The sequence below is a fragment of the Ranitomeya imitator genome, chromosome 1, assembly GCF_032444005.1.
Source record: "Ranitomeya imitator isolate aRanImi1 chromosome 1, aRanImi1.pri, whole genome shotgun sequence".
Classification (NCBI taxonomy): Eukaryota; Metazoa; Chordata; class Amphibia; order Anura; family Dendrobatidae; genus Ranitomeya; species Ranitomeya imitator.
The window spans coordinates 697,207,951-697,226,430 of NC_091282.1; the positions used below are offsets into that span (position 1 = coordinate 697,207,951).

An 18,480-nucleotide genomic window follows, 5' to 3' on the forward strand; every position below is an offset into this window, starting at 1 on the left:
TTTTGGATCCGGGGACTGCAGGGAGAAGACGCTCGGTACACGGTGAGCACATCACCGTGTACCGATCGTCTCAGGGAAGCCCGCAGGGAGCCCCCTCCCTGCGCGATGCTTCCCTGCACCGCCGGCACACCGCGATCATCTTTGATCGCGGTGTGCCGGGGGTTAATGTGCCGGGAGCGGTCCGTGACCGCTCCTGGCACATAGTGCCGGATGTCAGCTGCGATAGGCAGCTGACACCCGGCCGCGATCGGCCGCGCTCCCCCCGTGAGCGCGGCCGATCGCATATGACGTACTATCCCGTCCATGGGAATTAAGTCCCAGGTCACCTGGACGGGATAGTACGTCATATGGGATTAAGGGGTTAAAGGATACTAATTAAAAAACTTCACAATATCAGGAGTTATAAAATATTGTTTAGCACAAAGTAAACTCAAATCACTAGAAATACATCTATTTATATAATTGCCTTAAATTGTCTGTCATCCACTTCCGTCTGGACGTCCTCGAATCCCACAATCCACCGCTCTGCACCGGAAGTACGCCAACCACCATATTGGAATACCCAAGTGATGGGTATTCCAATATGGCACCCGCTGGTGGTACCAGGCCCTTGCGCAGTACCACCAGCAGGTCATCGCCGGACCTTCCAGGTCAGCGGGGAGGGGGAGCGGCGGCTGTCACATACTCACCTGCCCTGGGACGGTCCCTGCATCTTCGAAGGTCTTCGGGCGCCGGCAGCTCTTCCTGTGTTCAGCAGTCACATGGTACCGCTCATTACAATAAAGAATATGGATGCGACTCCACACCTATAGGGGTGGAGCCGCATCTTCATTACTGTAATGAGCAGTACCATGTGACTGCTCAGTATAGGAAGAAGCTTCCAGCGACCAGAGACCATCCGTCAATGAGAAGCTACCAGGGACCGTGTCGGGAGCAGGTGAGTATAACGGGAGAGGGTGAGCATTCCGATATTCACCTGTCCCCGTTCCACCGCCGCGCGCCACTCCGTCTTCCGCATCCTCTGGCTGTGACGTTCAGGTCAGAGGGCGCGATGACGTATTTAGTGTGCACGCCGCCCTCTGCCTGAACAGTCACTGCAGAGGATGACAGAGCGGCACCCAGCGGTGGAACGGGGACAGGTGGATACCGCAAGTGCCGGTGTCCCCGCCTGCTCAGGACAAGAGGTGAGTATGTCTTTTTTTTTGCAGCAGCATACGGGGCACATTTTCTATGGAGCATCTTATGGGGCCATAATCAACCATTATGCAGCATTATATGGGGCTTGGGGACAAGAGAATCTCAGTGCTGCAAAGCCTGCCCCCATCGGGACGTCATCACCCTCCCGATGCGATAGCATCAGGCCTTCATCTAGTAAAACATAATGTTCATGGCCTAGAATACAATATTTTTTCTACAGTTTAATTTAAATTACAATCAGATTTTCAGAAGGAAAATCTTTTGATCACTTATGACTATCTGTACTTAATGAGTGGGCCGGCTCTTCCTCATGTGATAGAAGAATTATCCTGTGTATTTCAAGTCAATGTGATTTCTGCTGCGCCACTCCCCACTCACAGTCTGAGTCAGAGGGAGAGACCCTGCAGCCGCATCCCCTCCTCCTCCGTATCTTATTTATGTATTACACTACAGTAGATGGCTATTATTTACTATATGTTCCTAATCACAATTTGAGATCTAATAAAAAAAAGATCATTCTTTTAAGTAAACTCATTGAAAATGTGGTAATAAAGGGGATCTTTCAGTAGATTTTTACTACCTCATCTGAGAGCAGCATAATGTAGGCAAAGAGATCCTGATTCCCCAGCGATGTATCACTTGGTTTAGGGCTCATCTCCACTTGTGTGAGAAAAAAACGGTCCGATTTACGGACCGAAAAAACTGATGTAACGTCTGCGAGTGCCATGCGAGTGTCATGCGATTTTTTTATCGCAACATCCGTATGACATCCGTATTGCTGTCCGATTTTTACGCACGGGTCTCCTTTGAAAAGCCGGTAATTCAGCGCAGAGTACAGTAAAATCACAGTGACAGGTTAGATTAGAGTAGATATATACACATAGAATAGGTATATATACATATATATATGTCAGGGAGACACCTATATATATATATATTTATATTTAATGCAGCGCTAGATAGCTTTAAAGCTGGTAATTCAATTACCGGCTTTTGCTTTCTCCTTCACAAACCCGACATGATATGAGACCTGGTTTACATACAGTAAACCATCTCATATCACCATTTTTTTTGCATATTCCACACTACTAATGTTATTAGTGTGTATATGCAAAATTTGGGCGTTCTAGCTATTATATTTAAGGGTTAAATGGCGGAAAAAATTGGCGTGGGCTCCCGCACAATTTTCTCCGCCAGAGTAGTAAAGCCAGTGACACACACATTATTAAAAATTATTTTAATGAAATAAAAACAAAGGTTGTTGTAATTTTTTATTTAACGCCCAATCCACTCAGTGAAGACCCTCGTTCTGTGACAAAACAAAAATAATAAACCAACAATATACTTACCTTCCACAGATCTGTAAAGTCCAACGATGTAAATCCTTCTGAAGGGGTTAAAACATTTTTAATAATGTGTGTGTGTATTTTTTTAACCCTTTCTTTCAATTGGATTAATAATGGATAGGTGTCATAATTGACGCCTCTCCATTATTAATTAGGCTTAATGTCACCTTACAATTGCAAGGTGGCATTAACCCTTCATTACCCCATATCCCACCGCTACACGGGAATGGGAAGAGAGTGGCCAAGTGCCAGAATAGGCGCATCTTCCAGATGTGCCTTTTCTGGGGTGGCTGGGGGCAGGTGTTTTTAGCCAGGGGGGGGGCAATAACCATGGACCCTCTCCAGGCTATTAATATCTGCCCTCAGTCACTGGCTTTACTACTCTGGCGGAGAAAATTGTGCGGGAGCCCACGCCAATTTTTTCCGCCATTTAACCCTTAAATATAATAGCTAGAACGCCCAAATTTTGCATATACACACTACTAACATTAGTAGTGTGGAATATGCAAAAAAAATGGTGATATCAGATGGTTTACTGTATGTAAACCAGGTCTCATATCATGTCGGGTTTGTGAAGGAGAAAGCAAAAGCCGGTAATTGAATTACCAGCTTTAAAGCTATCTCGCGCTGCATTAAATATAAATATATATATATGTGTCTCCCTGACATTTATATATGTATATATACCTATTCTATGTGTATATATCTACTCTCATCTAACCTGTCAGTGTGATTTTACTGTACTCTGCGCTGAATTGCCGGCTTTTCTAAGGACACGGGTGCGTAAAAATCGGACAGCACTCGCATGGTGCGAGTGCTGTGCGTTTTTTTTCTCGCACCCATTGACTTGCATTGGCGAGTCTCGTCCGAGAATCTCAGCAATACGCAGCATGCTGCGATTTTTTTCTCAGCCGACACAGATTTTTCTCAGTCCGATTTCGGCTGGGAAAAAAATCGCAAATGGAGTGTCACATATTGATTAACATTGGTCCGAGTGCAATCCGATTTTTTATCGGATTGCACTCGTCCGTTTTCCTCACAAGTGGAGATGAGCCCTTACTGGGTGAAGCAGTTGTGACACAATCAGAGTTTTTAGATGTAAAATGCAGCACAGCTGAGAAAGCTAACCCCGCCCACACCAGACTCTATGTACATTGACAGTGAACTGCTTATCACAGGAGGGGGTGGAGTCGTATAACTTAGCATGCGCTGCTGTAGCCCAACAGTGATTTTGTCCTAGTGATAAAACCTTCACTATAAGTAAACATCAGCACAAATCTTGATAAGTGACACATCGATGAATTCAGTGTTTTAACCCCTACATCATACTGTCCTCAGATTACATATAAAAAACACAGATTCTCTTTAAACTGTACAGCAATTGTAGATTTTCGGTTTGTTATTCGTTTACTACTGCATAGTGATGAGCGAGCCTGCTCAGATAAGGTATTATGCAAGCACGCTCATGTCCTAATCAAGTACTTTTACTCAAATCGCCACGGCTGCATGTCTCGCGGCTTTTCGACAGTCACAACACATACGGGGATTGCTTGTTCGTTACGCAATCCCTGTATGTGTTGCGATTGTCAAAAGGCACGCTCGCTCATCACTATATATGTTTCTTGCGATATCGGAACAATGAAAATACCTCCCCTCACAAGAAAATGATGATATGTACCAGTTCTGAATGACCAGATCACAGCACCTACCTTTAGATAACATGGGAGAATCATAAGATCCTTTGACTTCATAGCAGGAGCTGCCATCCCCTCCACATACCAAGCAGCGGTCCTCTCTTTTGGATGAATCCATCATATTATCGCAGCCAACCGTCTTTTTCATATCATATATAATAATTTGTAGTGGAAAATAAGCAAATCGGATATTTGGGATTAGCCACTGTTATCATAGTTATTGTATAAAAATATATCAACCAAAAAGAGGCCAACGACACTATAAAAGATCATCAATGTATCCACCATTGTGATCACATATTTTGAGGATACCAGAATGCGACCATTTGAATATCATACTTGAAATGCTACAATATTTATATAATTTTGGGGTATATTATATATATATATATATATATTATTTTTTTGTTTGTTTGTTTTTTGTTTTCAGTATGGTGTTCCCTATTTAGTATAAATGGATGATTTCTCGATTTTACTTGACAATGCAATTATGACAATACTAAATTTTTGTTTACTTTGTTTGTTTTGTTTATGTTTTAGTTTTGTATATCTTGAGCAATGACAAACCTTTTCAAGGAAAATCATGGCTGCTTTGTTCCATAAAAACAGTACCACATATGTGCACTGGTTGAATGAGTTGTAACAGCAAAACTATCTGTAGAGGTCTTGTATGGTTACTGGAAGAAAACTGTTTTTTGTTTTTTTTTGTTAAGCCTACAAATCCCTTTAAGCCAAGTAATATATTGTCTTAAAGTAAGAGGTAAGTTCTAACAAACATTAGAGCTTTGTCCTACCTTGCATACACCCTCAACACAAATATCTCTTAGGCCTGGTTCACACGGGGTTCCATCAAGCACAGCCATCTTGTGTCGGTAGTAAAAGTTCTCTCCTTTGGGTATGCAATTTAACTCACACTTATTGGATGCTTTTAAAAAAAAAATATGTAGAGCATGGTTTATTTTCTCACCAAATATATTTACTGTAGACTTCAACCTATAGTAAAGTGGAAAAAACTCATTAAGATCCTGACAACTATTGGACAAGCCCTTCTGAACTGCTAAAATGCCAGACTGCCAAGAGACACAGATCCAGTGGATATAAAAAGTTTATACACTGCTATTAAAATGCCAAGTTTTTGTGATGAAAAAAAAAAAAAAATAGCAAGAACTTTTTCTGTAGCTGTAGAATTCAACTGACACAGAAAATCAAATCATTTTAGGCGTAAAAATAAAGAAGCAAAATAATGATGTGGTTGCATAAATATGCACAGCCTTTAACCTCTTTACCCCCAAGGCTGTTTGCACGTTAATGACCAGGCCAATTTTTACAATTCTGACCCCTGTCACTTTATGAGGTTATAGCTCTGGAACGCTTCAACGGATCCTGGTTATTCTGAGAAAGTTTTTTTTTGTGACATATTGTACTTCATGGTATTGCTAAAATTTCTTCGATATGACTTGCGTTTATTCGTGGGGAAAAAAAATCGTAAGTTGGTGAGCATTTTTAACATTTTGCACTTTTACAAATTTTATTTGTTATGCCCTTAAATCAAAGAGATGTATCACTCAATATAGTTAATAAATAACATTTCTCACATGTCTACATCATATCAGCACAATTTTTTAAACATTATTTTTTGGGGTAGGAAGTTATAATGGTTAAACATTGAGCAGCGATTTCTCATTTTTCCAACAAAATTTACAAAACCATTTTTTAAGGGAACACATCACATTTGAAGTCACTTTGTTGAGGGGTCTATATGATAGAGGATACCCAAAAGTGACACCATTCTAAAAACCGCACCCCCTCAAGGTGCTCAAAACCACATTCAAGAAGATTATTAACCGATCAGGTGCTTCACAGGAAGTAATGGAATGTGGATGAAAAAATAAACATTTCACTTTTTGTCACAAAAAAATTTACTTTAGGACCCAAGTTTTTTTTATTTTTGCAAGAATAACAAGAAAAAATGGACCCCAAAGTTTGTTGTACATTTTCTCTTAAGCATACCAATACCTCATATGTGGGGGAAAACCACTGTTTGGGCACACGGCAGGGCTCGGGAGGGAAGGCGTGCCATTTGACTTTTTGAATGTAAAATTTACTGGAATAATTAGTGGACGCCATGTTGCATTTGGAGAGTCCCTGAGTGGAAACTGCCCACAAGTGACCCCATTTTGGAAACTAAACCCCTCAAGGGAATTTATCTGGATGTACGGTGAGCACATTGAACCCCAGGTGTTTCACAGAAGTTTATAACATTGAGCCGTAAAAATAATTTAAAAAAATAAATACATTTTCCCCACAAATTTTTTTTGCCTAAAATGTAGCATTTTCACAAGGGTAATATGGTAACATGAGAAATTGCACTATACAATTTGGTGTGCAATTTCTCCTGAGTATGCTGATACACCATATGTGGGAGAAAACTACTGTTTGGGCGCGCGGCAGGGATCAGAAAAGAAGTAGTGACGTTTTGGAACACAGGCTTTGATGGAATGGTCTGCCGGTGTCATGTCTCGTTTGAAGTGCCCCTGATGTGTCTAAACCGTGAAAAAAAATCCCAAGTGATACCATTATGGAAGCTAGACTCGTCAGAGGATGTTGCTGAGTGAAAATTGCAAACTGCCGTTGTAATGATAGTATGTTGCAGGGACCAGTATGTTGTAGTGCCCTTACATTGTGTCTAGCTCATGAACCCATAAATTAGGCGGTCTCTCGTAGCTACAGAAATGCCAAACATGTGGACACTAATTGTGGTTTAGGCACACTGTGGAGTTGAGAAGGGAGGGGGGCATTTAGATTTGGGAAGCACATAATTTGCTGAATTTTTTGATGGGGGCGAGGTCCATTTTGCTTTTCCAGAGCCTTTGTACTGTAATGTGGAAGCCCCCTGTATTCCCATTAACAGATGCCGTACCTGATGGGGACTTGTATTTTTTTGTGGATTGATTTGAAGCTTTTCATTTTACATAACGTTTGGGATCACATTTACCCGGGGCACTACGTTGAGCACTTACTTTGGGGTTTCCAGCTAACTCTCTGAATGAAGTGACAGGTGAAACTTCTGAGGGATCCATTCACTATAAAGAGGCAGCAGAGTTACTCTGGACTCCATCTGGCCTCTGTTCAGCGGTGCCCTTTTTCAGAGGTGCACAAATTTGTGGCCGAACGCACTTTTATGCATGCCTAATAAAAAAGACGGACACTGCCAGATCTCAGCGTCCACGGTGCTTCCCTCTGCCTCATTAAGGGAATCTTCCAACAGGGATTCCATCTGAATCACTTATTTTCGAGATTTACACGGAAACCCCAGTGTAAACGTTCAGCGTAGATTGCAGGCTAAATGTGAGCCTAGCCTTACTGTGATTTAAGAGAGGCAGAAAAAAAAACAAATCAACAGCAGGTGAAGAATTGCTTTTCCAGAGCCTTTGTGCTACCAGTAACGTGTAAGCCCCTATATTTCTGTTAACAGATGACAGACCTGAGTGGGGACTTGTGTATTTAATTGAAGCTTTTATTGGGAACGTTTGGGATCACATTTATCCTGAGCTCTACACTAAGCACTTACTTTGGGGTTTCCATCCAAATCTCGGAGTGACGTGATTTACATGAAACCCCCAAGGGATCCATTCACTATAATGAGGCAGCAGAGTTACTCTGGACTCCGCCTGGCCTCTGTTCAGCATTGTTCTTTTCAAAAGTGCACAAAACTGTAGTCAACCACACTTTTCTGCTTGCCTAAAAACGGACACCACCAGATCACAGGTCAGACAGCATCCACAGTGCCTTCATCTGTCTCATTATAGGGAATCTTCTGCCAGAGGTTCTGACTGAATCACATGTTTCAGAGATTTGCACAGAAACCCCGGTGTGAGCACTCAGTACAGAGTGCAGGATAAATGTGCAGGATGTCGAACCTTACAGCAATCTTTGGGAGGCAGAATGAACAAATCAACAGCAAATGAAGAATTGGTTTTATTTATTTTTTACACCATTCCTTGTGCGGTATAAGTGATTAGATGACGAAAGCCACTAAACTTTATATAGGGTTAATCAGAGTCCCTTTAAATGATGTCAGCTGTTTACTATCTAGTATTATTTGACTTGAATTTAAATGTGATTGGCTATTTATAAACACAATCACATTCCAAAATTATAAGAGCATGTCACACTCATGCAACCACATTTTAGTTTTGATATTTTTATTTTCCCCCTCAAAATAATTTGTTTGTTTTTCAATTGAATACAGATTATAGGTGACATTAAGGTGGAAAAAGTTTTGAAATTATTCTTCTCGGTATTATTTTATTTTTTTTGTTTTTACATGAAAAAAAATGTCATTTTAACAGAGATGCAAAGACTTTGTATATCATCTGCACACTCTGGATAACACACAAGTAATATGGCATAATTTATACTAAAATATTTATCTACATATGTGGCATTTCAAAGTAGTATTTTCAATACTTTCCTCTGTGACACGGATGATTTTTATCATAAATAATATTTCATATTCTAAGAAAAGGCTTTATTAAAAATCACTCATCAGCCATCTTATACAAATATGAATAAAACATGTAATGAACTGAATGCAGTATATTCACATCTGTATTTCCTCACCTCCATAATATGGCAGCCACTTGTACCTTTTTCCCTGGAATTCCATCCCATCGTACTCCGAACACTGCTCAGCACGAAAATCTCGAAAGCCTTCAGGGCAATCCTGAGAAGCAGAAAAAAGAGAAAACTCCAGTCAGCTCTGCATGGGCTGAACGTTAGATACGATTTCTCCAATGTATTAGACACTTAAATTAATAAATCATATTCAGTCAAGAACCCTGTAACTAAAATTTTTAGGGAAAAAAGTATTTTTGTATAGCTTTAAAAACAAGCCACAGTGTGATTCATGCTCGACTGATCGCTAGTGTTCCATGCTCGACTGATCGACAGTGTTCCATGCTCGACTGATTGATAGCGTTCCATGCTCGGCTGATCGCTAGTGTTCCATGCTCGGCTGATCGATAGTGATCAATGCTCGGCTGATCGATAGCGTTCCATGCTCGGCTGATCGATAGTGATCCATGCTCGATTGATGGGTCAGGTGCCCCTTTAACCTGTATGTAGTGTATCAATAATGCCAAACCGGCAGCTTTCACGTCTGAGCCCCAAGGTAAGGTAAATGGTATATATGGGCCAGAGGCCTCCCTTGGGATAATGCTTTAACAGTACCATTCTCTGCCCAACTGTAAAGAATAGAAGAGCTTTGTTTTCTCCTCAGTTATGAGGGGGGACACTGGTACATTTCCACATCTCCAAAAGTTGTGATACCCCCCAATCAGCCATAACATTAAAATAATAGTAATATTGCGTAGGTCCCTTGCATTAAGCCAAAACAACTCAGAATCAAGGACTCCCGACGCGTGTCTTGTGATACAAAGCACTGACCTCTGATGGGGTTCTCTGGTATCTGATATGGAGATGTTAGCAGCAGATCCTTTCAGTAAGTTAAAAATGTCAAAAGAATAGAGGGAACAAGGCCAAGCAGAAGACACGAAAACCGATGGCTTGATAAAATCAAGATAACAGTGGAAATGACCACGGTGACCCACCATTAAAAAAAAATTATATATATATATATATATATATATGCACACACACAAGAAATTTGAAAGGTCAGGCCACCAGACATGTACTTTGACTGGCTTGTATTTCCATCACATCCTACAGAAGCTCAATCTGCTTAAGTCCTGAAGAATTTGAAGGCCAAGTGCACACCGTGGACACGCTTTGTTATCTTTAGCAAACCATTCCTGAATAATTTTTGCAGAGCATTGCCATTAAGACAGTGCATCCTGGCGTCGTATGCTGCAGTCGTTCTTCTGTGTGATTGTATCAGATGGGCGAACCATAATACTCCACTGTCCAGAAATCAAATATTATCCTTAGGTGGCAGCAGAGTAATCAATCATCATGCAAATTTAAAAAAAATCTCTTCAGTACAACTTATGATCATCCAAAGATGTATACGATAAAATTATATAGTTTGCATAAAATAATCATAACACCAAGGGTGATTAAAGGAAGTTTTGCCTCCAGTTCCATTTGGTGCCTAGGATTTATTCAAGCATTTACGCTTTCTCCATATTATTTTCTATGTATGAAATAAGACCGGAAGAAAAGCAGACAACACAAAGCATTATAAAACCCTAAAGTAAAACGAAAAATAGCTTGTTCTAAGAAAAAAAAAGAATCTACTACCGCACTGCTTTTCTCTACAAAACTGCGGTACTATACTGTAGATGGCAGGCAATAACATTTGACTTTACAGGATGGATCATGGGGCGGAATATATGCACCACTACACTATAAATATACTTTAGGATTAAAAAAAAACCTCATATCCAAGACTTTTACCTGCACATTGCATGAGCGATAGTTTCTGCTTGGTCCAATGCAATTGGATCCGCCATCTGGCCTAAGGGAGAAGATTCCAAGTTGCATTTAGAACACGATATTTCATGAATCACCATATATGAATGCGACAATGATCACACACTCACTAGCACATCATTGCAAAATACATATTATATTTTTATGCTATTTTCCTAAAAATATAACATTTTCTAACCCTGATTAGTCATTAATATACTCGGCGAACCACAAGAAGGCAGCACATGGCATTTTTTTTAGCTGATTACTTTCCATGTTTACTTGCAAACAGTAACATTAGATTAATTGTATTTTTCTTCCAGTTGATTAAACACATAGGAAATCAAAACAATCAATTAATTAAGCATGCTACACAATAATGAATGCTCTTCAAACTTTTGCCATAAGGACAAACTTGGCTATAAATCTCTGTGTGTGTGACTACCGTACATATCATTATTTTCTGCGCATGATGGATTATCATTGTTTATCAGTGACTTCAAAATAAATAAAAATGTTGCCACAATCCCATATTTACCTAATTTATAATGCTAGTATTAACTGTGAAAAAAAAGCATATTCCAGGAGAACAAAATCTTCTATTAATTGCTTATACGGCACTAACATATTCTATAGACTTGTACATAGGTTCTAAGCACTCACTCCAGTTACTTAGCTTTGGAGTAAGACAGAATATTCTGAGAAAAACTGTGGAAGCATAAACATGAACTGGGCTGCTGTTTGATGGCCGTAATACGGGTTTAGATTGCCCATTAATCAGCAGTTGATCGATGATGATGATGATAGTGAGAGTCTTAGGTACTATCGAGCTGTGATTGATAGCAACTAAGAGGAAGGGTTGTAAGAGCACCCCCAAAGAGGTCTCTGAAGAAATGAAAAAAACACTGCGTTGTACTACAAACAGAGATTGCACATACCAAGCTACAAAATTAACAAATGTGAATATTTCTACATTGGAGCGACGCAGCTGAAAATGGAAAAAGGCGGCAGAATCAGGGGAGCTTAGGGATTTTTACGTGGTATTTAACTCCATTTTTACAGTAAGTGACAGGTCCTCTTTTTAAAGTGTCACAATCATTTTTATTTAATAAATTAATAGTACACACGAAAATAAGAAACTTTGTAATATTTCTTATCAGAGAAATCTGCTTTTTTCTCCTCCTGGACTGATCATTCATTCTCAATTCATGGGTAAAATTTGTGAAGTCAGAGTTTCCCATTTGTGAGATAGAGGACAGTTGTTTTATTTCTATGGAAAGGGGAGGAGATGAAGAGGAGCTAGAGGCAGACACAGACATACTGTTGCAAGTTCTCCTGAAGCGACAGTTACAATTCTCCATAGAACTTTATAAGCACCAACTGTTTTCTCCTATCTCAGTAACGGGAAAGTCTGTATTCACTGAAGACAGATTTTACCCGTGAATTGAGAATTTTGAGAATAAATTATCAGTGCAGGGGGAGAAATAAATGGATTTATTTGAAAAGATATATGATAAAGGTTCTAATTTTCATGTAAATATTTGATTTATGAAAAAAAAGTTACTCTTTAAGAAGAACACATAAGCAATCTTATACTAATTATCGGCATAACCCTGTCCAAGGTTTATTTTAGAAGATTGCATGTAAGGCTTGAATGTTTCTGAATTCCTATGTTATAGGTGCAGGCCTTAGCGAATGTTACAGAAAACGTAAAAAGATGGTTAAAAGAATTTTTGTATTCCATATCCGAGAAAGATGAAACAATTCAGGATTTGAAGAATTGCATTATTTTAGTTGTGTCTAACACTCCTATTTGTGATCCATGGTGACAGACTACAAACTGTGTAGTCTGACCAAGCAGTCACACTTTACTCCATTCATGTCCTGTACCTTCTTACTGATACTCATTTCTTCGATTTCCTGGCTTAGTAAAAAGTCTAGAATGTCCTGAACAAACAGGAATTGCTGGCATTGATACTTTATCACCGTAAACCTCTAAGGTTTCAATTAATCTCTTAAAATACTTGGTCCTCAACAGTAATAATGAGCTGTCCACGTTTGGGGACAGTTTTCTATTTTTCCTAAAATGCACATATGATGAACGTGAACGTGAAGATAAGCACAATGTGAAAGCACCCTTAGGAGACAGCTTTCATTCCGTGACAATCCTATCTCAGGAATGAGGCCTCAGGGGAGCTCACGGGTATTTTACATGTGACATAGAACAGAACTATAATTAATGCTGTACCTAGGTTTCCAATTAAAGGGGATGTCCAGTTAAAAAGAAATAACAATGGCGTAATGATATTTAACTGATGAATGCACTTCTTTTATCAAAGTTCCACTGATGTGGTTGTTGAGCACAGAACCAGGAGGGCAGCTGCTGGATCCCTGAGTCAGCATATTGTCAGAGGTGTGAGAAGGGGGCTGTCTGAGTACTCAGATATGAGGTCATGCCTCATATCTAAGCATGAACCATTCTGTCATGGTCAATGCTTGAATAGAGAAGGGGGCTTCACATACAGATATAGCACTGATAACATGCCAACACTCACATATTATACAGTTATATGAAAAAGTTTGGGCACCCCTATTAATCTTAAGCTTAATATTTTATAAAAAATTGTTGTTTTTGTTGCAACAGCTATTTCAGTTTCATATATCTAATAACTGTTGGACACAGTAATGTTTCTGCCTTGAAATGATGTTTATTGTACTAACAGAAAATGTGCAATCTGCATTCAAACAAAATTTGACAGGTGCATAAGTATTGGCACCCCACCAGAAAAGTGACATTAATATTTAGTAGATCCTCCTTTTGCAAAAATAACAGCCTCTAGTCGCTTCCTGTAGCTTTTAATGAGTTCCTGATCCTGGATGAAGGTATTTTTGACCATTCCTCTTTACAAAACAATTCCAATTCAGTTAAGTTTGATGGTCGCCGAGCATGGACAGTCCTCTTCAAATGATCCCACAGATGTTCAATGATATTCAAGTCTGGGGACCGGGATGGCCATTCCAGAACAGTGTAATTGTTCCTCTGCATGAATGCCTGAGTAGATTTGGAGCGGTGTTTTTGGATCATTGTCTTGCTGAAAGATCCATCCCCTGCGTAACTTCAACTTTGTCACTGATTCATGAACATTATTGTCAAGAATCTGCTGATACTGAGAGGAATCCATGCGTCCCTCAACTTTAACAAGATTCCCGGTGCCGGCATTGGCCACACAGCCCCAAAGCATGGTGGAACCTCCACCAAATTTTAATGTGGGTAGCAAGTGTTTTTCTTGGAATGCTGTGTTTTTTGGCCGCCATGCATAACGCCTTTTTGTATGACCAAACAACTCAATCTTGGTTTTATCAGTCCACAGGACCTTCTTCCAAAATGAAATTGGCTTCTCCAAATGTGCTTTTGCATACCTCAGCCGAGTCTGTTTGTGGCGTGCTTGCAGAAACGGCTTCTTTCGCATCACTCTCCCATACAGCTTCTCCTTGTGCAAAGTGTGTTGTATAGTTGACCGATGCACAGTGACACCATCTGCAAGTTGATGCTGCAGCTCTCTGGAGGTGGTCTGAGGATTGTCCTTGACTGATCTCACCATTCTTCTTCTCTGCCTTTCTGATGTTTTTCTTGGCCTGCCACTTCTGGCCTTAACAAGAACTGTACCTGCGTTCTTCCATTTCCTTACTATGTTCCTCACAGTGGAAATTGACAGGTTAAATCTCTGAGACAGCTTTTTGTATCCTTCCCCTGAACAACTATGTGGAATAATCTTTGTTTTCAGATCATTAGACAGTTGTTTTGAGGAGCCCATGATGCCACTCTTCAGAGGAGATTCAAACAGGAGAACAACTTGCAAGTGGCCACTTTAAGTAGCTTTTCTCATGATTGCATACACCTGGTTATGAAGTTCAAAGCTCAATGAGGTTAGAAAACCAAAAAAAGTGCTTTAGTAAGTCAGAAAAAAGTAGGTAGGAGTATTTAAAACAAGAAAATGATAAGGGTGCCCATACTTATGCACCTGTCAAATTTTGTTTGAATGCAGATTGCACATTTTCTGTTAGTACAATAAACCTCATTTCAAGGCAGAAACATTACTGTGTCCAACAGTTATTAGATATATGAAACTGAAATAGCTGTTGCAAAAAAAAACAATTTTTATAAAACATTAAGCTTAAGATTAATAGGGGTGCCCAAACTTTTTCATATAACTGTACATGTACACACACAGCGTATGAGATAAATACTGAACACGTCACCAATTTTCTAACAAAATCTATTCCTAAAGGTGCTATTGACATGAAATTCTCACCAGATGTCAGTAACAACCAATCCAGTCCACACAGGCAAAGAAATCACCATAAATGTCCATAAATTAAGTTATGTGTAATAATGAGACATGACACAGGGAAAAAGTATTGAACACATGAAGGAAGAGAGGTACAAAAAGCCATGGAAATTCATGACACCAGCTGAAATCTACCAGTTATTAGAAAGCAATCCTGCCACTTAGTGAAAAATAATATCATCTGATGGCCTATAAAAAAGGTGTCTCATTACCAAGGTGCCATACAAGAAACATCTTCTAATGGGAAAAACAAGTGAGCTGTCTCAAGACCTATGCAACCTTATTATTGCAAAACACACTGATGGCATTGGTTACAGAAGAATTTCTAAACTACTGAATGCTCCACTGAGAACTGTTGCGGCCATAATCCAGAAGTGGAAAAAAAACATAATTTCAAAATAATCCATTCACGACCAAGTGCTCCCCACATGATTTCAGTCAGAAGAGTGAAAAGAATTATAAGATATTGTCCAAAAGCCGAGGGACCACTTGTGGAGAGCTACAGAAAGACCTGCAGTCAGCAGGTACGATAGTTTCAAACAAAACAATAAGTAAATAAGTAATGCACTAAACCTCCACTGCTAGACTTCACTGCTGAACAAAAAGCATTTTCATGCGTGTTTACATTTTGCTCAACAACATTTAGACAAGCCTGCTGTTCACACTGAGTCTATGTTTGGATGTGCCGGTCAGGTTTTTGAAATGTATTCTTTAGCCTTCTGATCATGCACTCCGCCTCCTAGCTTCAGGTGTTTTAATTACAGCAGGTCCAATACCCCTCCACAGAGAGAGAGAATTTTAGTCTAGTAAGAGGTTTTCACATGTACCCATTCAGATGGAGACGTTTATTCTCAGCGAGGTAAGGCAAGTTTAGGACCTGGTATAAGAGAGATGCCGTAACGGGGCTACCAGGTACACATAAAATTGGCCATTTTTATGCGCTAAAAGATCTCATTTTTCATATTTCTAGTGCAGTAATGCAGTTCAAATTTCGTTTTTCAAGTTTGTATGTTCTAGCGCTGCAGTGTGCTGCCTTATTTACTTAACTATATACGAGTTGGCGACTCTGGGTTCAGCACCTGTTCACACTGAGTCTATGTTTGGATGTGCCGTTCAGGTTTTTGAAATGTATTCTTTAGCCTTCTGATCGTGCACTCCGCCTCCTAGCTTCAGGTGTTTTAATTACAGCAGGTCCAATACCCCTCCACAGAGAGAGAGAATTTTAGTCTAGTAAGAGGTTTTCACATGTACCCATTCAGATGGAGACGTTTATTCTCAGCGAGGTAAGGCAAGTTTAGGACCTGGTATAAGAGAGATGCCGTAACGGGGCTACCAGGTACACATAAAATTGGCCATTTTTATGCGCTAAAAGCTCTCATTTTTCATATTTCTAGTGCAGTAATGCAGTTCAAATTTCGTTTTTCAAGTTTGTATGTTCTAGCGCTGCAGTGTGCTGCCTTATTTACTTAACTATATACGAGTTGGCGACTCTGGGTTCAGCACCTGTTCACACTGAGTCTATGTTTGGATGTGCCGGTCAGGTTTTTGAAATGTATTCTTTAGCCTTCTGATCGTGCACTCCGCCTCCTAGCTTCAGGTGTTTTAATTACAGCAGGTCCAATACCCCTCCACAGAGAGAGAGAATTTTAGTCTAGTAAGAGGTTTTCACATGTACCCATTCAGATGGAGACGTTTATTCTCAGTGAGGTAAGGCAAGTTTAGGACCTGGTATAAGAGAGATGCCGTAACGGGGCTACCAGGTACACATAAAATTGGCCATTTTTATGCGCTAAAAGCTCTCATTTTTCATATTTCTAGTGCAGTAATGCAGTTCAAATTTCGTTTTTCAAGTTTGTATGTTCTAGCACTGCAGTGTGCTGCCTTATTTACTTAACTATATACGAGTTGGCGACTCTAGGTTCAGCACCTGTTCACACTGAGTCTATGTTTGGATGTGCCGGTCAGGTTTTTGAAATGTATTCTTTAGCCTTCTGATCGTGCACTCCGCTGTTGTGAATTCTGTGGTCAAGCTTCCTCCTGTGGTCATGAGTGGTACTTCGGCTGGTTCTGTCTATGAGCTTCCTCTGGTGGATGTGAGTGGGGCTGCGGCTTCTGAGTTTCCTTCCTCAGGTGACGAGGTTAAGTCGTTAGGTGCTGCTCTATTTAACTCCACCTAGTTCTTTGTTCCTGGCCTCCAGTCAATGTTCCAGTATTGGTCTTGCTTTCTCCTGGATCGTTCTTGTGGCCTGTCTGCCCTGCATAAGCTAAGTTTTGCTTGTGTTACTTTTGTTTGCTATATTTTCTGTCCAGCTTGCTATATTGGTTTTTCTTGCTTGCTGGAAGCTCTGAGACGCAGAGGGAGCACCTCCTTACCGTTAGTCGGTGCGGAGGGTGTTTTTGCCCCTCTGCGTGGTTGTTTGTAGGTTTTTGTGCTGACCGCAAAGCTATCTTTCCTATCCTCGGTCTATTCAGTAAGTCGGGCCTCACTTTGCTAAAATCTATTTCATCTCTGTGTTTGTATTTTCATCTTAACTCACAGTCATTATATGTGGGGGGCTGCCTTTTCCTTTGGGGAATTTCTCTGAGGCAAGGTAGGCTTATTTTTCTATCTTCAGGGCTAGCTAGTTTCTCAGGCTGTGCCGAGTTGCATAGGGAGCGTTAGGCGCAATCCACGGCTACCTCTAGTGTGGTATGATACGATTAGGAATTGCTGTCAGCAGAGTTCCCACGTCTCAGAGCTCGTCCTATGTTAGTAACTATCAGGTCACTTTGTGTGCTCTTAACCACTAGGTCCATTGTGGTTCTGAATCACCTGTTCTTAACAGTACTGGAGGCCCAAAGTACTAATGCTTCTCAATAGAGGGAAAAGAGAAGTTCTGAGACCATTTTTTTTTCTCTGTACTGTGTTTTGTCTTTCTTTTCCCCTAGACATTTGGGTGGTTCAGGACACAGGTGTAGTGATGGACATTAAAGATCTGTCTTCTTGTGTGGATCATCTCACTGCAAGAGTACAAAATATTCAAGACTTTGTGGTTCAGAATTCTATGTTAGAGCCAAGAATTCCTATTCCTGATTTGTTTTCTGGAGATAGAGCTAAGTTTCTGAGTTTTAAGAATAATTGTAAATTGTTTCTGGCTTTGAAACCCCGCTCCTCTGGTGACCCAGTTCAACAAGTTAAGATCATTATTTCTTTATTACGTGGCGGCCCTCAAGACTGGACATTTTCCCTTGCACCAGGAGATCCTGCATTATGTAATATTGATGCGTTTTTTTCTGGCGCTCGGATTGCTGTATGATGAACCTAATTCAGTGGATCAGGCAGAGAAAAATTTGCTGGCTCTGTCTCAGGGTCAGGATGAGGTAGAGATATATTGTCAGAAGTTTAGGAAGTGGTCTGTGCTCACTCAATGGAATGAATGTGCGCTGGCAGCAATTTTCAGAAAAGGTCTCTCTGAAGCCCTT

At 40.2% G+C, this 18,480-nt stretch overlaps 1 protein-coding gene across 2 annotated transcripts in view; it reads right to left on the bottom strand.

Moving 5' to 3' along the window:
• PAPLN (papilin, proteoglycan like sulfated glycoprotein) overlaps nucleotides 1-18,480 on the bottom strand; it is a 111,560-nt gene that overhangs the window by 48,355 nt on the left and 44,725 nt on the right. For both annotated transcript variants that reach the window (XM_069731061.1, XM_069731052.1), the window contains exons 5-8: nucleotides 10,655-10,715; nucleotides 8,861-8,963; nucleotides 5,032-5,162; nucleotides 4,253-4,376 (exon numbers count right to left, since the gene is read on the bottom strand). In XM_069731061.1, coding sequence (XP_069587162.1) covers nucleotides 4,253-4,376; nucleotides 5,032-5,162; nucleotides 8,861-8,963; nucleotides 10,655-10,715 — 419 coding nt within the window. The remainder of the gene's footprint in view (nucleotides 1-4,252; nucleotides 4,377-5,031; nucleotides 5,163-8,860; nucleotides 8,964-10,654; nucleotides 10,716-18,480) is intronic.